This window comes from Haemaphysalis longicornis, unplaced genomic scaffold (assembly GCF_048455015.1).
Source record: "Haemaphysalis longicornis isolate Haplotype H1 unplaced genomic scaffold, Haemaphysalis longicornis Haplotype H1 scaffold_5, whole genome shotgun sequence".
Classification (NCBI taxonomy): Eukaryota; Metazoa; Arthropoda; class Arachnida; order Ixodida; family Ixodidae; genus Haemaphysalis; species Haemaphysalis longicornis.
Window position 1 is genome coordinate 175,020,316 of NW_027526385.1, and position 24,149 is coordinate 175,044,464.

A 24,149-nucleotide genomic window follows, 5' to 3' on the forward strand; every position below is an offset into this window, starting at 1 on the left:
GCAAAGTCTACACCCGTAACCTCAAAAGGGTCCGCCTGAGTCACCCTGTCAGCTGGTAGCGGGGCCTGAGCTTCCGCGGCAGGTCGACAACTCTGTCTTTGACTCGGCACGCAGCGTCTTATGGCTGATTTCACGGCTTGTCTTGCACGAATGATCCAGTAGTTCTCACGGAGGTGGAATAACGTATCTCGTACTCCTGCGAGTAGAAGCCGCTTGTGTTCCCCGCGAATCAGAAGGCCAGCGTAAGGGTGCCTCGCAGACAGAATGATCGGATGTATTGTTCTCTCTTGCTCTGTACTGTTTTGCAGCCGACCTCCAACCCGTAGCAGTCCCTCGTTCTCTAGGAACGGGTTCAAATCTTTTATCGGGGATTTTCGGTCGAGCGGCTTGGATGCACTGAGGGTCCGTACTTCATTTCCGAATGTTTCCATCTGTGAAATCCTCAGCCAGTACCTCTCCGCCTCGGTCATCTCTTTGGCTGACAGGCTCCCCACCCTTTTCTCCGAAGAGGTTCGGCAGTTGTAGAGGAAGCGCTTGATCTACGCTGTTGTCCGAAGCACTCTAGTGAGGGAACTCTTTTCGCTTAGGTTTATCAGAACAGCTGGTTCGCCGTCTTTTATGGTGTTTAGCACCGGCGTTCTGATTTCTTCTTGCCAGAGTTGGGGATCAGCAAGGCAGGGTTCGAAGGCGGGGTACGTTTTGCTTTTGTTGAGCCACTCTGGCCCTTCCCACCATTGCTTAGCATTCACCAAAACTGATGGCAAGATACCCCTGGTTAATATGTCTGCGGGGTTTTCCTTTCCGGGACAGTTTTCCACACTGCGGGATTGGTCAGTTGTTGTATCTCTTGGGCTCGGTTTGAAACAAAGGGCTTCCATTTGGAGGCGGAACTTTTGATCCAGCTTAAGGCTATCGTTGAGTCTGTCCAGCAGTGAACTGTCATGCCTTCAATTCCCAACTGTTTCGTCAGGTTTTTTGCCAGCCGTGCGCCGATAACGGCTCCCATCAATTCCAGTCGCGGTAGTGACAGTCGCTTGAGGGGAGCCACTCTCGCTTTAGCCATCAACAATGTCACCGTGGTGCATCCATTTTCTGTCCTTGCTTTAACATAAGCAACAGCGCCGTATGCCTTTGGGCTGGCATCACAGAACACATGGAGCTCCACTTCTGTGCACGCATGGCTGAGGTCACGAGCGAGCAGCCTAGGTGTTGCGATCTGCCTCAGCATAGGCAGCTGGTGGCACCACTTGTCCCACGTCTCAGCTATATCGGGCGGGAGACTTTCGTCCCAGTCTGTCCCTCATTCCCACAGGCTCTGAAACATTACTTTCGCAGTAGTCGAAATTGGCGTGAGGAAGCCAAAGGGGTCAAACACGCATGCAGATGCTTTCAGAAGAAATCGCTTCGTGTCTTGTCGCTTGCTCAAAAAGTCAATCAGCGTGTTCATCTCAAACACAAAATTGTCACTTTCTGGCCTCCACTCGACTCCAAGAATTTTTGTCATCACCACGTCAGAAAATCCGCTTTGGGTTCGATCTGTTTCCGACAAGGCCTTTTCGAGCTTGAATTCGTTCGATTTCCATTTACGGAGGTTTATGCCAGCTAGCTGCATGATTTCCTGTGATTCTCGACAAATCTTTTCCGCCTCCTCCAAGTTGTCAGCTCCCGTTACAAGATCGTCCACGTACAAGTGGTCACGTAGCATCTCTGATGTTGCAGGAAACAAGTTATGCACAGAGTCGAGATGGTGCTTTAAGGTAGCTGCGAGCAGAAATGGATTAGAGGTAACTCCAAAGGGCACTCTTGTCATTCGATACTCCTTGATCGGAGGAAGAACTTCTCCCCGTCTGGGAACGCTTTCGTACCAAAGAAAGCGTAGTGCATCGCGATCCATTTCCGCAAGCCCAACCTGGAGAAAGGCCTTCTCAATGTCAGCCATGATGGCCACATTGTGCATCCTGAACCTAATGAGGATATCCGACAGGTTCGGATTTAGGTTCGGCCCAGCACATAGTACCTCATTCAAAGACCGCTAACCTGGTGCGCTTGACGAAGCATCAAAAACTACTCTTAGTTTGGTAGTTTCACTGCTCGGGCGCGTTACGCCGCGATGCGGCATGTAATAAACAGGCCCCCTCGGGGACTCACCCGCTTAGGAAACTTCCTCAGCGTGTCCGGTATGGAGGTAGACCCGCATCGCCCTTTCGTAGGCCTCAGCCGTGCCTTCACTGCGCAAAAGCTTTGTAGTCAGAGAGGAGAGCCTCGCAAGAGCCGTCGTCTTGTTATCCGCAAGCTCCTGTATGTTTTCTTGCCAGGGAAGGGCAACGCAGTAGCGACCGTCCTTGTAAGCGACGTTTTCTTTGAAGTCCTGTAGCACTTGCTTCTCGTGGTGGGTGTTATCTGACTTGTCCGTAATGCCTATGTGCTCCAGCTCCCAGAATGATTTTAGCTGCTTGGAAAGATTGTCGTCATCCAGGTCGGCGCTTACCATTACGCGCAAGACCCAGGTGCTGGCGTGATAGGCGACAGCGGATGAATAAGTTGACGCAGTTCCCTGCAACGTCCATCCGAAAACCGTCTCCACGGTGACGAGCCCGCTTTGTGGGCACTTGATGTTTCCGGTGGCCACCTCCCAGTAATAATCGGCTCCTAGGAGGAGTCCTACTTCGTTGAGACGGGACCCATCGACCGAGCAGTCGGCGACCTCCATTCCTTGTTCATTAAGGTATGCCATGGTGGTCATCTCAGGAGCTGGTATCACGTCGCAGCAAATATGAGGGACCTCCAACGCTTCCTCTCGGACTTCGTTTCCGCTGTGTTGGTTGCGCAGCCACAGCTCGACGCGGCGGCATTTTCTTTGCTCAGTGGGCCTCTCGTTGCCAAAGGTCATAATTGTCAGTTTTTCCTCTCCCAGGACGCGGAGTTTTAGCCGTCGCGATAGTTCTTGTTTCACAAATGTGCGCTGACTTCCGCCGTCGAGAAGGAGCCTCACTTTGGATCGCTCGTGAGGTCCCTCTGCCCAAACTTGAGCAGCTTGCAGCATAATACGGACAGCGCCAAACGTCGCTGCCACCTGAAGTGACGACTCTGCGGTAGGCGCTGGCGGGGCCGCAACCTGGCTCGATGGTTCCTGGGCGGGTCTGTTGTTGAGGCCGCAAAGAGCAGTGGTGTGTCGAGCTGAGCACTTCGCGCAAGTGAGCCATTTTGCCGTACGACATTCAGCTGCTCGATGGTGTCGTTTGGTGCATTTGAAGCAACGTCTCTCTTGTTTCAGTATGTTGCTCTTTTGTTCGAGAGAAACACCCGCCTGGCAGTCGGCTGTCAGGTGATCACGTGCTTTGCAAAAGGCGCATGCATTTTCCTTCTTATCCGCAAAGGCTGACAGGACTGACGACGATGCCTGCTTTTGGTCGTTTCCCATGCGGTTCTGTTTGTTTCGTTGCGAATGAGACTCTTGAAACCGACAAGTACCGTACTCTGCTCTCTCTCTGCTCTCGATTTCATTTCGCAGGAAGTCTAGAAAACTCAGTAGCTCATCCTCGGTTCCATCACTGCGAGCTGTCTTCCTGCGACAGTACTTCAAGCGAAGCTCCTTTGGAATGCTCTTTCGGAGGACCGTGAGCAGCAGCACTCCGTAGCCGCTCGGCGGCATGCCCAACGCCTCCAAACGTCGGACACCAGCCTGAATTTCATCGTACAGCATCCTCAGCCTCCCTGTTTCCTCGACGTTTAGCACGGGTCGAATCGACAGCAACCGCGACATATGATCCTCGATGATCACTTCATCATTGCCGAACCTCTCCAAAACGGTTTTGACCGCGATCTCGTAGTTTCTGTCTGTCAACGTAAGGCCTTCGATTGCAGCGGCAGCTCGTCCTGTCAGATAGCTTGAGAGATACTCAAATTTTTCAATGGCTGGAAGCGCTGAATTGTTGTGGATTGTCGACTCGAATTCGTTCCAGAATTTCAGCCATGAGCGCACGTCTCCGTAGAATTTTGCAATTTCGAGCTTCGGAAGTCTGGTGGTTGCCTCCTGTGATTGAAACGACGTCGTACTTGACGCGGGAGCCGAGGACTGTGTGTTGCTCGTTGAACTGGTGTTAACTTGGGATGAAACCGCCGGGGCAATGTCACTAGCTGTTCTCATTTTGATAGCTCTTTTGAGGATATTTTTCATCGAGCTTATTTTTGTGCTGTACGCACTACAGCTGGCCAATTCTTGATCAAGCTGGTCGATGTCTATCTTCTTTTCGACGTTCTCGTTAGCTACTCTAAGCTCTTCAGATTGTTGGATAAGCAAGTCAAACAATTCTTCCAGCTCACCGATTGCTGCTGGTCACGCTTGCAGTAGCTCTTTGGCGGTTGCCATGGTCTTGTCGGTGCTGTTGCGAATTGCTGCTTGCTTTCTCTGGAGTCGATCCATGATGCTCTCGGTGTCGCTTGGTCGACGTCTCCCGGGTTTCGGCACCAAAATGTTCAGTAGTGTTTTCTTTGTCGAAAACAGTACGGAAAACCGCAGGCGCGAACTTGCCTTTAGATATTAGCGAGTTCCCGCTCGACTGCGCGTAACTTAACGGGGCGGCAGGTGCCGCGCGCGCAGGAGATCTCCAAGGAACTATGCGAACAGTGTGGGATTCACAAGAAGATCTGTTTTATTATACGCACAGGTATACACTATAGAAAGGGGGTAAGGGCACGAACAAAGAGGAGAGTCTCGGTGCCTCAAATGGCGATGGTTGGCGTCGGTTCGTCTGCAAGCGCGCACACATATAAACACACGTCGCTCGCTGGCGCCGCACCGTCCGGGGGTCTGTGGCACTTCGGATGCGCCGCATGGTGTAAACAGAGGTCGCTTTTCGTTCCGATCCTCGTCTTCGGTTACTTGATCCGGGGCCTCCAAAGTCCTCCCGAGCTCTTCCCCGTCAGCGACGTGTAAACTTAAGACACGCCTTCCGAGAACGGAGGAATTCTTAACAAGATATACCATGTCTTATTCCATTCACATCTCACGCACGCCAGCCTAGTATAGAACACAACCACATTCAATGTTGTATTCATTTTTTTACTGATTTGCTATACGCTTAGCCAAAGGCATTACAGGAGGGAATGGTGCAAAAAAGGTATATAAAATGAAAAGCATGGCTACAACAATGTGGTCTTCATAAAAAACAAGACAAAGCCAATTAGTATTATCGCAACAATGTGGTCACATAAACAGCGATGATACGGTAGATATTTCCTGCATATAAAATACTGGCTTGGGCGTGACGGAACAATTGGTACCCGCCCCGGTGGCTCAGTGGCTAAGGCGTTGCGCTGCTGAGCACGAGGTCGCGGGTTCGATTCCCGGCCCCGGCGGCCGCTTTTCTGATGGAGGCGAAAAGCAAAAACGCCCGTGTGTACGAGATTTCGGCGCACAATAAAGATCCCCAGGTGGTCAAAATTAATCCGGATCCCTACACTAAGGCGGGCCTCATCGCCTGCGTTGCGTCGGCGAGTTAAACCGTACAACGAATCAATCAATCAACGGAACAATTGGTCATCAGTGATAGCCGCAATTTAAGCTGGAATGTGGTTCCATTCTTGGGATTAGCGCGGTGAGAATGACTGGGTGGCAGATTCTGTAAGATAATAGTTAATGCACACCTTGTGGCGGTGATCAATGCGATGGGAAATGTACAGTGATTGGGGTAAGAGTTCGTTGCATAATGTAGAATGATATATTTTGTGCAGAATGGTTAACTGGACGAGTTTCTTTTGTGATGACAAGGAGGGAAGGGAAAGGCTGCTTTTCATGGAAATGCTCGCTGTACGGGTGTAGTTTGATAGGATAAGGCGAACAAAATTACTTTGAACATTCTTCCGAGAAGCAAATACATTTTAATGGCTCGGATCCAATACCGATGCTGCGTATTCTAGCCTGGGGCGTATTAAGGATTTGTAAAGCGATAATTTTTCTGATGATGGGGCTCTAGAAAAATTACAGCGTAAATACCCTGACCGAATCTTAACATTGCTGATAATACGCTGACTTGGTGTTGACCAGTTGAGGCTAGTTGTATTGTGAACTGCAAGGTACTTATATGATGTAACTGGTTCTATAGCTATGTTGTTTAGGTAGGTAAGTTGACTTATACCTAGGGTTGCGGGATGCGTGCATAACTTTACATTTTTAATGTTTAACTTCATCACCAGTAAGAAACATGAGTTAGATCAGACTTATCGCTTATAGTGTCATCGCTACTATTCTTCGAACAAAAATGACACAATTGTCTGCAAACAAATGAATATAAGAGCATACATTGTAGGGAAGGTAATTGGGCCCAAGGACAGATCATTGTGGTACCCCAGAGCACACCTCGCTGAAAGAAATAAAGCCACTATCATGATCCAATTGAGTGCGGCGGGTCACGAAGGTTTTAATCCCTTGTAACACGTTTTTATCAAGGTTGCGGTTACTTAGCTTGTGAAGTTGATGATGATGATGATGGTTGGGATTTTCACGGAGCAAGGCCGACTAAGGGCAAAGAGCGCCAATGAAAAGTTATTTGATCAGAACAAACTGATAGGAAACGCAAACCATTTAGCTAAAAATATATGTGAAGTGACATAAAAGACAATGTAGATGACTGGTGTAAAGGGCCAGAGTGTCAGCATGCATGGTAAGTAATGAGGTGTAAAAACTGGACATCGCTAAGAAACTTAGAAGTACGCTTGTGAGTAACAATGGGGTCGTCCCCTAAAAAGTACGTTGGGTGCAGCGAAATGTGTTGTCTGTATAGTTGTGCGAAGTGCGAGTGTCGTGTTCTTTCTAGTCCCTTGTATTGTATGGGGATGTGGATCACGAAATGGGCCTCTCCACACCTGCTGCACAGAATTCTTGGAGATCCAGTGAGCAGGTGCGAGTGCGTTGCGTGCGTGTCCCGTATCCGTAATCTAGCCAAGGCGACTTCTGTGTATCTTTTGCGTGTGTTGGTGGTGTATGATCGCAAGTGTGGTTTTATTACGTGTAACCTGTCGTCTGTTTACTCCAAAGTGTTTGCCATGTTTTTCGAAGTTCTTGTCTGGTGTGTGGCTTCACGTCGGTGTAGGGTAATGTAGTTACGTCTACTGTATTCAAGAGTGTAGCAGCAGCAGCCATTCGATCCGCGGCTTCGTTTCGGGCTATACCACAGTGGCCAGGGACCAAGCAAAGAACCAGTTCAAATTTGTGAGCAAACACAGACATAATACCCTTGATGATCACATTTACAACGTGATTTTTTGAAGACTTTGTTGATGACAATGCCCGCACAACACTGAGAAAATCTGTATAGATAATGAACTGTGGGTTGTGGCTTTGAAGTATATGGTTAACAACAAAACTACACCGTAAGCGTCTGCTGTAAAGACACTAGCAATATTATTCAGAGTTCTAGTTGCATTAAGGCCGGGCCCATGCGCCACGCAGAACACAGAGGTGGCAGATTTAGAGGCGTCTGTATAAAATTCAGAACACTGATACTTCTGTTGCAAATACAAGAAGTGCTGCAGAATTGCACATGTGGGAGCTCGGTTTTTATCTGCATGTGTGAAAGATATGTCGCATGATAGAGGGCCGAGATTCCATGGTGCTATAATATATGTTAAAGAAGTGTGGATGGTGTCTAAAAAGGACACAGCACGCTCTGACGCTTCCCCTCTAACTCTGTAAGAAAAGGGCGCAGAGAACGATAGCCGATTTAGCAGGAGTTCAGGCATGGAAGTATCATAAAAAACAGATTTAAAAACATGGTAAGGCATAGATGAAAATTTAAAATCATAAAAGAGATCTGTGTATGCTCGCTCACGTTGTAGGTTCCACTTATTACACTCCACATAGAGGATTCCGACCGGGCTAGTACGGAAGGCGCCACATGCCAGGCGGAGCCCCAGACGAAGCACTGGGTCCAGCATTTTGAGGGATGTTTTACTTGCTGACCCATAAACAACACTTCCATAGTCCAATCGTGAAGCTATCAGGCTAGTAAAAACACGCAAAAAAAGTTGTTTGTCAGCAGCATGTGAACAGTGGGATAGAACCTTGAGTACATTCATTGCCTTTAAACATTTATTTTAAGTTATTTTATATGTTGAATGAATGTTAGCGTTTTGTCAAGGACTACACCTAAAAACATGTGTTCATTTCTGATTGGAATTGAGGCACCATTGAGTTTGATGTCTGGATCCGGCCAAGTGCAAGGCCTTTTCGAAAACAAAACACAAGTACACTTCAATGGATTAAATTTAAAACCATTCCTATCTGCCCAGCCAGATAGTTTGTTAACGCCAAGCTGGACTTGGTGCTCACAGATAGACAGGTTACAAGATTTAAAGGATAATTGCACGTCGTCTACGTAGATTCAACCGGAAATTTATGGTGGCAATGCCTTTCTGAGTTATGTCATTTTTACAATAAAGAGAGTGCAACTGAACACTCCGCCTTGCGGCACGCCATTTTCTGCACATTACCCCTTGAGAGTGCACTTCCAACTCCAACACGAAAGTTTTTTTCTGACAAGTAGCTGTTACCCGTAATGCCAAAGGACTTCTGGTCGCTTAGGATGCCGTACCACCAAGCGATATCATACGCCTCTTCAACATCAAAGGATACTGTCAAACAGTACTGCTTATGTAGGTAGGCATCTTTAATGTAGGATTCTAGCGCTACTAGATGCCATTTGTAGATCGCCCCGCCCTGAAGCCTGCCTTGCAGCCCTCAAGAAGACCGTTGTACTCAATAAAGTACATGAGTCTTCTGTTTATCATCTTCTCGAAGAGCTTACACAGGCAGCTAGTCAGGGCAATGGGACGATAACTGGCAGGAGAGGAAGGGTCCCTTCCTTCCTTCAGGAAAGCCACTACTATGGCCTCCCTCCAAGATTTAAGAATTCTCCCCGAAAGCCATAATTTATTATATAAGTGTAAAAGTATTTCAAGAGTGTCTGGGTGTAGGTGTTGTATCATGGTGTATGTAATCTTATCTGCGATTAGAGCCGAAGGTTTACATGTGCTCAGGGCAGCCCTCAACTCATAGAAAGGAAACTCCAAATTGTAACCAGATTTTGACCTGTTATTGTCATGTAGGGAATTCTTTTCACAAGCGGTTTTATGTCTCAGGAAAGTGTTTGTGTAGTGTGCAGAGCTGGAAACGTGTTGGAAGTGTTCTTCAAGTGTGTTAGCCGGGCCTTCGAGCGTGTCCCCTGTTGTACTGACCAGAGGCAGGCTATGTGCATGTTGTGCTTTAAGTTTACGTATTTTTTTCCATACCTTGTCAGTGTCTGTGTATGAGTTAATGGATGTAAGGAAAGCGCGCCGACTTCCCCTTTTCGCCTCACGACGCACACGCTTCCCAAAGGCCTATGCCCGTCTACACGAGATGAGGTTATCCGACGTGCGGTACCGGCAAAGGACACCCCACGCCTTGTTCTGGGCCTCTCGCGCCCGCCTGCAGTCCTCGTTCCACCAGGGTCTCATTGGGTTGCAGGAAGCTCTGGAGGCCTGTGGAATGAAATTTTGGCAAGCGTCGCGGATGTGCGCCGTGATAAGTTGGGTGGCTTCCTCCACGTGTAGGTGTTTTATCGATGTGTGGTGTAGTTTAGATGTTTGTGTGAATATGCCCCAGTTTGCTTTTTATTAATTAAACCTTTTATGGGAAGGTGGGCTGGTTGGGCCTGTACCTATATAAGTTAATTAAGTGGGGGAAATGGTCACTACCATATGGGGCTTGTGCCCACACCCAAGTCAAGACATGGAAAGAGAAATGCGGAGCCCATAGCGAAGTCAAGATTTGAGTATGTATTGTGTCCAAATTTACGGTATGTAGGTTGTTTTTGCTGAAAAGGCATGCTCGAGAAAATGCAAGAAAGTTCCCTATAAGGCGACCTCGGGCATCCGTTCTGGAGGAGCCCCAAAGAGAGTTGGCCGCATTAAGGTCGCCTGTGATGATGTATGGCTCGGGTAGATGGTCAACCAGTGCCTCGAATTTGGAGCTCTGAATTGCAAAATCAGGAGAGATGTAAATAGAGAATACCCCTGTAAACATAATAAATATTGTCGTACATGTCACTACAGCCTCAAAGACAGTGTTCAAAGAGGGAGGGTGGCATGCTATTGATTTCTGAGCGACAACGGCCACATCGCCCGAAGAGTGAGTGCAGCCAACCCTGTCGTTTCTGAATACTATGTACCTATTTAAGAATTTTTGTCTGCTTGGAATTGAGGTTATTTTCTTGGAGACACATGATACAAGGCTGACGGGCATACAGCATCTCATACACATCGACAGATTTTTAAGCAGGCCTCTACAGTTCAATTCCATGATGTTTTCTGTTTACGTTATTTAGATTTAGGAATGACTGGAGTGTGTGTGTGTGTGTTCGTGTGTCGTCTTTCGGGGCTGTTACACTGGGATTGGGCTTTTTGGGCCTTTCGGTTTACTTGGACGTCGGAGCCCGCTCCTTGCGGTGCGTTTCAGGCAAGAACGGTGCGACGTCCACCTCGTCGTCCGATGTCCTGGGGGTGCCCGTCGAACCAGGCCCCACGACTTCGACCCTTTCGGTGGCCCTTCGATTGAGCCGCCACCGCCGCAGGCATTGGGAGCGCCAGAAGTTGCATGGGCAGTGCGGTGGCGATGGGAGCCGATGCGTGGCCCTCAGTGTCCATCCCCTCGGCACCCTCCAACACACTGGAGGACGGGTAGGCAGAAGCGAAAGCGGCATTGGTTCCTGCACAGGCGGTTGACACCACAACAGCTGCTGCCTCAGCAAGTGGCGTGCTGACGGGTTCGGCTGCCTGAAGCAATCCAAAGGGGGGTGCGAGAGGGACCAGGTCAAACTCGCTGAACTGGGTCCCTGTGGAAACCAGACGCCGCTCCGCCCCCCGGCGAGCTGCGTCGGCGTACCTCCCCAGAGGAAAGGAGGCAAACCTCTTTCTCGCCTCTGGGAAGGTGATGTTCTCAGTGACCTTGATGTTTACGATCTTTTTTTCTAGTTGCAATTTTTCCAACTTCCGGAGTATGCCGCATGCGGCCCCCCGCAGTTCACACAAGTCAGGGTGTCGGATGGGCAGTTGTCGCTGGGATGATCGTGCGCCGCGCATTTTGCACAAACCATTCACCCACGGCAAGAGTTTGTACCATGCCCGAACCGCTGGCACTGAAAACAGCGCCGTGGGTTCGTGATGTATAGACGGATGGAGCATCGGATAAAGCCGGCATTTATATGTTAGGGAATTGCCGCCCCATCAAAGGTCAAGAATATGTGTTTGGTAGGAATCTCCTTGTCGTCTCGGTAGATGGTAATGCTCTCACGGCAGTGACGCCTTGATCCTTCAGGCCCGCAACGAGTTTCCGCATGCGTTTCGTTCAGAAGATCTGTTTCGGATATCACACCCTGCGAGCTGTTGAGGCTCCGATGGGGTGTGACCCTGATGTCGAGATCAGCCAGTCTAGTCTGAGCTAGAATCTTTGTAGATTGCTGCTTGTCATTTACCTCCATGAGGATTTCACCAGTCCTCTGTTTTTTGGCCTTATACGATTTTCCTATTATGGCTTCAAGATATTTGGCGATCAAGAAGACTGACTGAGATGCAAGAGGGCGGGCTAGACTGAGAGATTCTATGACAAGAAATCGGGAGTAATTATCCGGTTCAGTAAATGTTAGAGACGGCAATAGAGGAAAAGATATTTTGGTGCGGCCCCCTTTTCAGAGACCGATCATGTTTTGAGGGGGGTTTGAAAATACTATTTACCATAGTATAAAAGCAGGGAGACGGAGGTACTTTCTTCGTCAGCCTTAACCTGATAGCTAAAGAGGTCCCGGAGCTCCCTGCCTGTTAAACAGACAGGAAACCCATCCGCCGGAGCTTGACCTGGGCACCGACGGCCACCGTTTGAGGTTTCTACACTTCACCTTAAAAACACATCACCACGGTAGGTCACAGCTTATGTTTGGGGGCTCGGGGTCCACGGTGTCGCCAATACCGTCACCAAGATTACTCAAGGTGCCCTATGCGGGAATAGCTTGTGAAGTACAAGTTGAAGAACGACCTTATCTAATGCTTTTAAGAAATCTAAATTAGTGCAGTCATCTTGAGAACTCAAATTTCCGTGATAGTGTGCAGCTTTTAGTGCAGGATATGAGCTGTGTTTTGCAGGAGTATGTTTTATGAAACCCGTGTTGAGCTGGAGTGAAAAATGAGCTTGATTGAAGGAAATTGACAAGATTTGTGAATATGATGTGTTGTAGATTTTTTCAGCCGGTGCTAGTGAAGGAAATGGGGCAAACGTTAGTGGAAGAACATCTATCCGGTTTTATAGATAAGAAGGACCTTTGCGATTTTCCATTCAGGATGTAGCGTATACTGATCGAATGATTGCTGAGAACTTTTTTCCAGGATTATTGAGCTCATTGCAATTGTTGTTTTCAAAAATGTAGCATCAACACTGTCATCATCCGCTGACAATTGAAACTTCAAATGGTTTATAAGAGTAGCAATACCAGGAGCACCTACGGTCACTGCTGGCATTGGGACATAATTGCAGGAAGGTAGGTACAGCAAAGAGCTGTTAGATTTATGCGAAAAATTGTTTCCTAATGTTTCGTTAAGGCTACCAGCACATTCACCTTCAAAAACGTAATCACCAGACATGTCAATGAGAGAGATGAAATCACTAGGCGTCGGGTTACTAGTTCACCAGAATTGTTTCACATTTGATTTTAGCGTTGATAGTAGTACCTTCGACCCGAAGTCTTCTTTAGCATCTTTCAGAGCTCTGTAGGTAGCCCATTTTTTATTTGTCTGAGAAATCTTAGCTAACGATAAAGCCGTTTCTTTTTGTTTGATAGGCATTTAATGCGTGGGTTGTACCATGGGTATTTTACATGAGTCCTAATGAAATGCTTGGGGGCGTACTTATCGGTTAGTCGGCGAACTTTGGAAGAAAACATATTCCAAATAGTTTAAATAATTCCGTCATCATAATCGTTCAAATAAACATCACGAATTAACGCAAGTTCTTCATTTATGGCTCCAAAATTACCTTTTCTGTAATTACCGGTTAATTTTCTTTTCAGGCTACTTGTGTGGGATGACGCCGTGATACACAAGGTGAGTACTGAATGATAATTTATATCCGGTAAGCATGTTATGTCGGACGCAGGGCGAGGTTTATTTGTTAAGAATAAATCAAGGGTGTTTTCGGTGGCTGATTTTACTCTCGGGAGTAGTGTAACTAATTGGGTAAGGGAAAAAGTCGATAACCATTGCAGAAATTCAATAGCTTCACTTGAAAATGGTGCCAAAAAAGCCGGGGCATTCCACTTTATGTTTGGCAAATAAAGTGGCCAGAAATAAACAAGGAATAAAACACAGGAAGGGAACCGGGTATAAATATTGTTATGAACATCGTCTGATTCATTGGCAAAAGCTGGTGATGAAGGAGGGCGATAACATACACGAACAATGTACTTTTGATGGCATGCTGTAAGTGAGGAAAATATTAATTCTAGATTGCTGTGAACATGGACAGGTGAAGAAAAAATATTTTTTCAAATAGCCATCAAACCCCGCCTCCTCGTCTTTCAGTGCGGTCGCAGCGATGAACTGAGAACCGGGAGGAACTCAGAAAAAGTTCCGAATCACGCAAGCGCATGTGCGCCAGGCTTCAGTCAAAGCGATTATGTGGGCTGAACACGTACCTCTGGCGGAACATACTGAATGAATTTGAGGCGCTAAACAACGGGGACCAAAAGAAACAGGTAGACACAGACAAGGCGCCTTGTCTGTGTCTACCTGTTTCTTCTGGTCCCCGTTCTTTAGCGCCTCAAATTTATTCAGTATGTTCAACCAACTAGCCCTGATTAAGCTTTTGTTACTCTGGCGGAAGATAGCGACTTATGGTTGTTAAGGATGCTTCTTTGTAAAAAGAACAGGTACATGATGTAAGATCTCCTGGCCACTGTCCTTCTCATTTTTCTACGGCAAGGCACTCGAAGCAGGATCAGAAGAATGTCTGACACATGTTCCTTGCTGTCGTATTTCTTGAACGGCATTGGTAACAGCATCGTACATAAAGTTTGTTACCGATTGATAGTTTTTTATATATAAAGAAGTTTGAGAAGCGGGCCGCCGGGTCGCCTTTCCCCAAATTTTATTAGCTTCTTCTGCGCTGTTCGACTGTAATTTCAGAAACCTTCGTTTACCAAGATATTGTTTTGATTTATACGATTTTGTCAACTTGACTATCACTGGGTGGCACTTTTTGGCGAGTAAGTACCCAGGCGGTACGCTCGCTCAATGTCGCCGGACAGAAGGGCATATTTTTGAGGTGCTCGGTATGCTGAATTATTTGGATTCAGTTTGTTGCCATGTTTGTTTGGAATGAGGGATATCATAAAAACGTAGGTTGTTCCAGTGAGGTCGGACTTCGATTTCATCAATCTGGGGCTGAAAAACGTTATTCAGACAAGTTAATTTTTCTACTGACTTTTGCGCTTCCGAGGAGCCCGTATTTAGGCAATCAGGTTCGTTTAGTTGACTTCAAATCCGTCAAGCCTGTCTTCTATTGAATTCACTTTTGTTTCCATGTTTTTTCGTCTGCTCTAATCAAATTTATGCCTTCCACGAGTTCCTCTTGAAGCTTTGAGTTATGCAAAGATTCTGCACGGACATACCTAATAAGCATGAAATTTACTCTGATTTGTTCAGCCGGGTTGTTGGGTAACGACTCAGCTTAAAATATAGTTTCCGAGCGAGCACTGCTGCTAATAGGTCCAGTATTAGTTTCCACATCACCCGAAATCAAAAGTGTTAACGCCATAGCATACCATTCGAATAATGACTCGCAAAACACCGGTGGGCACGAAAAGAGCACCAAAAAAGCATCACCAGACTTTCTGGCGTAAAATGAAATGGGGCTACACACCTACATTTCGTAAAAAAACGGAGTGAGCGAGAAGCCGTAGGTGCTGCTCCCATGCCAAATGAAGTAAACGTTGGGGTGGCGTTCGTTTACATACGATCAGCTTGATGATGTCGTTACTGATTGGATGTAGTATCGGTCGTCGAGTTACGGAAGCAGAAGGGTTCGAAGAATTAGTTCTCAGTATTCGATGACGCCGGCTTGATGGCGAACCATGCGTAGTAGCTTCTCGGACACACTGCTATCGGCAATGGCTCAAGGAAGTATGCCGAACAGCAACACGCAACGGGTGGTCGACCACCCGTGTTTTTTTTCCGCATTCCGGAAAAAAAACACGGGTGGTCGAGACGCCGAAGGTGCTGCTCCCATGCCCACTGAAGAAGACGTTGAGATTGCCTTCGTTTATATGATAGCTTCATGATGTTGTTGATGATGGGATAGGATATCGGTCGTCGTGTTGCGGGCAGGCAGAAGGGTTCGTGAAGAGTGTCTTGTCAAGATACCATGACGCCGGCTTGATTTCGAGCCAGGCAGAGTCGCATCTCGGGCACACTGTTATCGGCAATGGCTCGAAGCAGCATGCCCAACACGGTAGCCACATCACGAAAATAGCAAGCAGGGCCTCCATTTCGGAAAAAACGGGTGAGCGAGATGCCAAAAGCACTGCTCCCTTGCCCAACGTAAATACAGTTACTGTGATTCAAAAGGAACTTAATCGGCTCATAGATAACATTGACCGAATGCAAACATCGAAAGCGCGTTTATATATACAACATTATTTGATTTGAAAACACGTACCAATACCGGGTAGTATTGCAATGTATTTCGCTTCGCCTGTTACTGCAAACTTCCAAAAAAAACACTTGGTTAGATTACAAAGTCTTGTTATTAAGGTTAATACAAGAAATCGGAATTTATCGGCTATATACTACACATGAACTATAAAATACAGTTGTTATCGCATAACATTCCGACATGCTGAGTCAGTACAAAACCACAAACGATCTCCCAGAGAACTGCGAAAGCATTTTGACAGTTACTTGTCTGATTACGTTTTCCAATTACATCTAATTTTAGAGATACAGGGTGTTGCGATGATAATTGGAACACTTTAAAAAACTTTCGTGAGTGAATCGCCGCTCTGTTCGCGCTCAAACTTGCCACGAAGAACGCATTTTGTCGTTTATTTTGTTTGATACCGGGAACAACGATGGTACTTACCTGTGTATTCTGAAAACAAATAAAAACAATTTTCGCCTATGGTAAAAGGGCGGCTGATTCGGAAGTGCGAGCCACCGCAAGTTGATGCTGGAATGACAGAACCACCTGGGGTATGCAGAGCGAAACGCACGTTTTGGATTCTCGGTACGAAGTAGCCAAATGGTGCAGCAGATTATCAGAGGAAGCACCTAGGAATGAGCTAGCTGACGATCAGAAAACCCGGTTTTCGGAATCGCACGTCCAAAAAGTCGCCATTTTCTCATTGGCGAAAATAATTTTTTTATTTATTGTCAGAATAAACAGGTAGGTACCGTCGCTGTTCCCGGTGCCAAACAAAATAGACAAGAAAATGCGACCTTCGTGCGACGTTTGAGTGCGAACAGAGCGGCTGTTCACTCAGGAAAAATTTTTGAAGTGTTCCAATTATCGTCGCAACACCCTGTATGTGAACAGGTGGAAACTGTAGTGTGCTGAAATTCAATGCTTATTGTACGCCTGAGAAGCCCATTCTCGTATAGTTCACAATTACTTTATAATAAAAGTTATATTTCTGTTTGATCTTCACTTCCGCTTTGGCTCGACATTATTTGCTGTTTGTATATACCTTACTCTCTCTGTGCCGCTTGTTCACTTGTGGGCTTATAGTCTGTGTATACATTCATGGAATATATATATATATGCTTATACAGATATATTTGTAAATGTATCTTTAGACATGCATTTCTGTAGGAAATATTGGACAAAAGATGAACGAATTGTACAATTTTTTGTTTATTTTCGCAAACAAAGCGTACGGCGAATCTTTTTTCATGTTGTGGATTGTGTTTCCTGATTTTTTTTTTGTGTGACATTAAAACCGATTGAATACCGCTGGATGGTGTATCGGCTGCTCGGGCTTTGTCAGGCTGCAAAAGCGGCTTTTACCCGAGCATTCATCCACTTGTGGAACATAAACTGGTTTGATTTACTTTGATTTGAAAAAACTCGGGGTGCGATTTTTAATCCGCAGACAAATAGCAGTGGACGTGCAGGAGTTTTTCAGCATTAACGAGAGAGTCGTGGCTTTTGCGATGAACCTAAACAAGCGATACAGGTTAAAGACAGTACAGCCCTATGCGCCCGCCACCACCTAAGACGAGGAAGCATCCGACAGCTTCTACGAGGACGTTGAATCAGAAATGAAGAAGGTAACAACACAGTTTACGTTTGTAATGAGGAACTTTAGCTCAAATGTCAATAAGAAGGAAATAAGAGAGAGGTCAGTGGGAAACGTTTGAATAAATAAGCGTCACAGTCCAGGAGATGCACTGGTGAAATTTCTGAAGAAAAAAACCTGAGGTGTATGAACACCGTCTTCTAATAACTAAAGAATACGGAATGGAAGTGTAAAACTCCGGATGGTACAGCCAAAAAGCGAAACTAACTTCACTTTAAGCGACGACTGGGAGACTGTACAAGGCCTAACAATGCTAAGTAACATTTGGGGCAGCGATCACAATATTGCTAGATGCAAGGTAAGCCCACACCTCGAAAGAGAAAGAAGGAGACTCATGAAAACTACGAAACCCCGCATGGAGTCAGTCAGAGCCATATCGCAGGAGTTTAGTGCAACTCTTCAAAAAAATAGGCGCTTCTAAGCCAGCGAAACGACGTCAGTGTAGATATGCTGAAGACAACCTAACAGCTGTACTCTAAGAATATGAAGCAGCTGAGGGAGAAGCAACATGAAAAGAACAAAAAGAAATACTCAGGAAACGCAGGAATACCAATTGCTAACCGTAAGAACACGAAAGTTTGAAGTACGGCTGAGCAGATCGAATTACAGGAGCATTCAAAACCTAATAACAGAACTAAAACAAACGACGTCCCTGCTTATAACATGGCGGTGATCGGGAAAACACGTCAAATAGGATGAAGAGTGAAAGCAACCTAGAGAAAGCTAGCCATCCGCAAAAACAGAATTTGCGCACTCGAAAATGAGCAGGGTAACATTCCGAAAAGCTTGGACGAGATAATATTGGTAGCAAAAGGATTCCACTCCTGGCTCTGTGCCAGCGACGTTAGGCCAGCGGAAACTACTGAGCGTACACGTTCAACTTGCGATGTCCCACTACTAATAAAGAGTAAGTAGGAAAGGCTCTCGAAGGCATGAAAACAGAAAACGCTGAAGGGGACGACTGCGTAACCATTGATCTTGTGAATTAGGGGGAGATAATATTTTAGGAAAGCGGTCCGCTCCAGACTCGAAAAGTGCCAATAGCCTGGAAAAACGTCAAAAAAGTTATGATTCATAAGAAGCGAGATACCAAGTAGGGGGAGATACTATGAAAAGGACCTCAAGAACTTCAGACCCATGAGCCTACTCTCAGTTGGTTACAAGCTGTTTACCGAAGTTATACTTAGCCGCATAAGTGACAGCATAGATCCCCAACAACTCAGTGAGCAGGCTGCGCTTTGGAAAGTGTATACAGCAGTGGGGGTCATTCATGTTGTCAATCGAGTGATCTAAAAATCCACACAGTACACTAAACACTTTTAAAAGGCTTTATAGATTATGAGAAAGCGTTGATTTTCTACTTACAACAGTGCTCGAAGCATCAAAATACCAGGGAATAGCGGAGACCAACGTAATGCTTCTAGGAGAAATTGGTAAGGAATGCACGGGCAGAATAACCCTCCCCAAGCTATGCGATAAATTCACCATTTGAAAGGGAGTAAGACAGGGAGATACCACGTCGTCAAAACAATTCACAGCATGTCCTTAGGGGTGGTGAGAAAGCTTGACTAGAAAAACCCAGGACTAAGGGTAAACGGGAATACTTCGGCGATTTGAGGTTTCCATGTGACATAGTCTTGCTGAGTAAGACTTCATTAAAACTGCCAACGATGGTTGAAGAACTACAATAAAAAAGCACGGCGGTTTTGCGAAACATAAACATGAAGAAATCCTAAGTAATGAGGAATGGGCATGCAAATGCTCCCTGTATATCTTAGAACATGAAACTCTACAAGAACTGAAAGACCAAAACTGCATCAGACAGATGGTTACTGCGGAAGCAAACACCCATAAAGACATCTGGCGCAAATAGGCATGGGTTGGGCAGCAGTCAGCAGTTACTCCCAAATATTGAAAAGTAAGCAATCCCTGCAACTGAAAAGAAAAGTCTACAACTAAAACATACCGGTTGTGCTGACATAGTAGGCTCAAACTTGACGCCGTACTAAACAACTAGAAAGCAAACTTAGTTATGCTAAACGGGCATTGGATGAACAGTGTTAAGAGTAAGACTCAGAGAAAGGAAACCAGCTACCTGGAGCGGAGAACAAACTACATAGAGAAGACTTCACACTTCACATAAAGAAAAAGAAATCGAGTTGTGTACTGGCCATTTAAGGAGACGCATCGAAGACCAGCGGACAGTTAGGGTAACAAAGTAGATACGATACCAAAACATGGGTCTAGAAAAAGGGGAAGGCCTTTACCCGATGGCGGGATTAAATAAAGAAAATCTGGGGTCAACAGCGCATTGGAGCAGCGAAGGGCAAGATTGGTTTATGGCCAATGGTAGTCTTTAACACTGCACTGGATCTGAGTAGGCTTCTGCTGCTGTTGGCGGTGATGATGAGAATTCTTTAGTAGTTTTGATTGTTTAAATATTTGCAAATATTTTAGAAACAACTCTTTGCGTGTTGCTTAAAAACAATATATATTACAACGTTGCAAACTTGAGGCGCACTTTATAACTAGTAGGGTTAGTAAAACGTCGAGGCACTTGAAGACAGTATTTTCTCTCTTTTTGCTCCAACAATAGCGTGAATGCTCACTTTGCAGCATCGCATTTATGTTCCACATATCCAAGAAAGCATAGCAAAACAATATTTAATATTACAAGATTCTTTATTACACCTTTCGTGTATTTCTTGTTATCTAGATAGAGAAATTGGTTTCATATCTTTTTTTTCTCGCTGGCAAGGTATGCATAATCTCCATTCATACTTCTCTCAAAGTTTAACGACGTGGCTAAAATTGTTCTATTCGCGGGAACGACCAATTGTGCTACAGGTGCCTTGGTATGAAATGCAAAACGCGAAATGCAAAGTGCAGGTCTAAGTGGTCAGTCTATCAATGTGACTATTGCGCCATGACTATAGCGCTACAGTGAGTGCTAAGGGGATGGTCTGATTTCGCATCGGTGATTGACTTCTTGTTGCTCTGGCTTGTTGTGTTAAGTATTCTGCATCCATCCAGGCAAAATACGATCTGCAACGCGCCACCTCACCCAAACATATCAGAGTTTTGCTTCCGGGGACATTCCAAATGTCCTCAGGACGCTAACGTGGGCCATGCAACCTTAGATGAATGTGAGCACAGCCATAAAGTTTCATACTAATATGCACTAGAGAGAAATCTGGCGCGGCATGCTCGGGCCGTCATGGGCGCCGCCATTGCAGCTAGCGACGTTCCTCGCCTACTTGGCTTAGCTAGACAAATGGCTTCTTTTTTTTTTTACTCGAGCCAAAATCACAAAAAAGGGTAACATTTTTTTGTTCATCTTGCATGAAGCTTTTAAATAAACCCTACCAAAGAAATCTTTCTCAAGATTCAATTTTATAACAACCACACTTCGAATAATGTCCTTCAGTAATATTGTTGCTTTTTTTAGCGATGCGATGCGATGAGGTTTTTGAGGAGGGGGGATAGATGAGGGAGGAAAGAGTGCCTGAAACTGTCTGGCGTGGGGTGCCGACACCTTATCAAGCCCGAGGGGGAGCGGAGGGGGTTATAACAGGAGGGCATAGCGGGCAAAACTAAGAGAAAAATTTCGTTAAGACAGAGGGTAGGGAGGGTAAGTATACAACTCTATGAGCACCGCGTCAACTGTGGCAATTTTGAGCGCTTCCATTCTAAGAAACACATTTCTGGTCTCACGCTCCCGCACGACATGGTTGAACGACTCCCTGCACTTTGGATCTTGTCACGTAAGCACATTTTTAACGGTTCACGCTTTATGGCATGAGGATCAGTGCAGGCAAGTGTTCCTTGTACATAAAGGGCTCCTGGGTCATCCGAGCCTTGATGCATGCATACCATGTGCCGGCATTTCTTGGGAAGAGTCCGTGACTGAGGTCACTCATCCTAGCCAACATTTGAAAGTAGGTTGCTTTAGGAGCTTCCCGCATCTTCATGAAATCTCAAATATTTTTTCTGAAGTTCTTCCGAAGGTTAATATTGGAGATTTGAGTTTGTCAAGGAAAAGGCCAGTCAGTCACCCACTTTCTGACAGACGTTTGCGGTCAGAAAGTTTTGCGCGTTCACTTCCTGCTTCTATCTTTCTCAGCTTGGCACCCAATGCTTTTTACACGTGTACAGTACACGCTGTGATGATTTCTACGCAATACTCTTCATTGGGGCTCACTGTCTTGACCGCGAGGAGTGCTTTGCTCTCTTCATCTTCAAGTGACCTCACTTTCCTTACAGTGTGAAGGTCTTCTCGTCTTCTGAAAATAGCCAATGCTCCAGCAACTTCTATACTGCCACTGCTGCATTCATCGTTTTGCAGGCATTGCTTTTCATGGTCATGGCCACGGCCGACAGTACACAAACAAATCAGTTCCCTCAATTGTTTTGTCACCTTGACGTTGAAGACTCTTGCCTCAACTATTTAATTGTTTGGTGCATGGCCTCTTTCCTGCCAACTACGGTCAAAAGCAGTGGCAATGAATCCGCTTCCCTGTTTAACTGCATGGCCTCTTCAGCCGCTCGCTTCACGCATTCTTTCGCTGAAGCTTCCATGCATCAGTAACTCTCGTCTGTATTTGCAAAAGTTTGCTGGAAGTTAAGAAAAAGTCAACATTCCACACCATACTTTTCTGCCTCTGCACACCTCCCAATGCATCTAAGTGCAAAAACAAAACTTATATGAGCCTAAAATATTTCAGAACAGGTAGTTTTGGATAGCTCGTACTAATAGAAAACACTGCAGTTCCTACATTTTTCAACGTAAACACAAGCGGCGCTGCAAAATTCATTGTACTCTCGACAAGTTCGATACCTTCTCTGCATATCTACAGTTGCAGCTGGTTGTAATAACGCTTCCAAAGATGTTCACGCCAACCACAGCATAACCAGGGTCATTATCGCTAAACTCCGGTCCTCGCGGCAGTACTTTGGTTCGCGTTTCAATCACCAATTTGAGAAGTTTTGTCCAAATTCCATAAAACTGGCACTTTTCGAACAGTTTTTTGGACTTCGGTAGCACAAAATTGTGTTTGGTTGCTGCAATATCCTCCACCGAAGTGGAAAAAAAACAGCCAAGCCGCAGAGAAATGTCTTAAAAACGGGACAAAGATTGATTAGTAAGGCCGCCCACGTACCGCGATCACTAACCCGTTCCGCATGCCTTTGCGTTAACAAATTGCCAATTAAAAACCTGGCAATCCCAATGTAATCGCCAGTTTGTGTTAAGAAAATTTGCGGGCTGATTAAAAATGAGCGATTGCGAAGTTATGCAAGGTGTAAACGGGGGATGTGGTTGGTCGTTACTTGCTTTCTGAAACCTCGTTCCTTTGATCTAACTCAGCCCCCGCACGGGGCACCTTGAGCAATCTTGGTGACGGTACTGGCGATACCGCGGACCCCGAGCCCCCATACGCACGCTGTATCCTACCGTGGCTAGGAGTTTTAAGGTGAAGGGTAGAAACCACAAACGGTGGCTGTCGGAGCCGTGGTCAAGCTCCGGCGGATGGGCTTCCTGTCTGTTTACCAGGCAGGGAGCTCCGGGACCTCTCTCGGCATCAGGGTAAACCGAGCGAAGGAAGTACCCCCGTTCCCTGCTTTTTTTCCATTCTGCATGGTTCTTTCAAAATTTTCTAAACCCACTGATGGGCCCCCCAAAAGGGGCCGCACCGAAGCGAACTTTCCCCGATTGCCTGCCCTATCGTTCCAAATACCTGACAACTTTCCCCTGTTCTTGATCATTGCATCCGAAGACAATACAAAGCCAGTGACATCTACATCCGTTTTCTTAATAGCTAAGTGCATTGAACGTGTTGTGGGAAAACACTACAAAGCCAAGAAACTGACCTCTGGAGAGATCCTTGTAGAAGTAAACAACCCGGCACAATCAAAAAAGCTTCTTGAACAAACCCTCATTGGCGACCTGAAAGTCAAAGTTACTCCCCACCGAACGCTAAATACATCCCAAGGTGTGATATCCGAATCTGATCTCTGCAATGAAACTGACTCTGACATCCTCGAGGGCCTGCGCGACCAGGGCGTCATTGCAGTAAGGAGGATCACTATGCGTCGAGAAAATCAGGAAATCAAAACCAAACATGTTGTCCTCACCTTTGACCGCAGTACCTTACCCGAATTTGTGAATGCAGGCTTTCTTCGATGTACCGTCCGACCATATATCCCCAACCCGCGTCGGTGCTTTAAGTGCCAACGTTATGGGCACAGTACTAACAACTGCCGTGGGCGTTTAACGTGTGCAAAGTGCTCAGAGCACGACCACGCCAAAGAGAATTGCAACAGCACTTTGATTAAGTGTCCGAACTGCAGTGGCCCGCACACAGCTTACTCAAGGACGTGTGAAACATTCAAACTTGAGAAGAAAATACTCAATCCTAAAGTCAGCGAGAAAATCTTTTACCTAGAAGCGCGTAAAAGGCTCAGCGCCTTTGCTTCTGCGAAGTATGCCGACGCAGCTCGCCGGGGGGCGGAGCGGCGTCTTGTCACTGCGGCCACACAGTATTGCGAAGCAGACTTGGTGCCGCCCCAGCCCCCCAAGGTGCTGCCTAAGGCAGCCCAACCAGCTGACACAACACCTGTGGCACCCGCAAGTGTTGCGTCGGCCACGAACGCCAGGAGTGACGGCTCTGCCGTTGGTCCCCTTCTTCCGGCTACCAGACCTCAGGTGGCCATGGATGTAGATGTGGCGGGTCCTTCGACCGCCTCTGCGTCCAACACGCAACAAACGATGGT

At 46.3% G+C, this 24,149-nt stretch overlaps 1 protein-coding gene across 1 annotated transcript; it reads right to left on the reverse strand.

Annotated features, from left to right (window-relative positions):
* Positions 1 to 2,152: 2,152 nt before the first annotated feature.
* LOC144140007 (uncharacterized) lies at positions 2,153 to 2,890 on the reverse strand. Its single transcript, XM_077672222.1, has one exon. It carries the CDS (start codon positions 2,888 to 2,890, stop codon positions 2,153 to 2,155), a length of 738 nt encoding a protein of 245 aa, XP_077528348.1.
* Positions 2,891 to 24,149: the final 21,259 nt, after the last annotated feature.

What these genes read in the sequence shown, in the direction of transcription:
- LOC144140007 (XM_077672222.1), bottom strand. Translation starts at nt 2,890, where the DNA reads ATGACCTTTGGCAACGAGAGGCCCACTGAGCAAAGAAAATGCCGCCGC.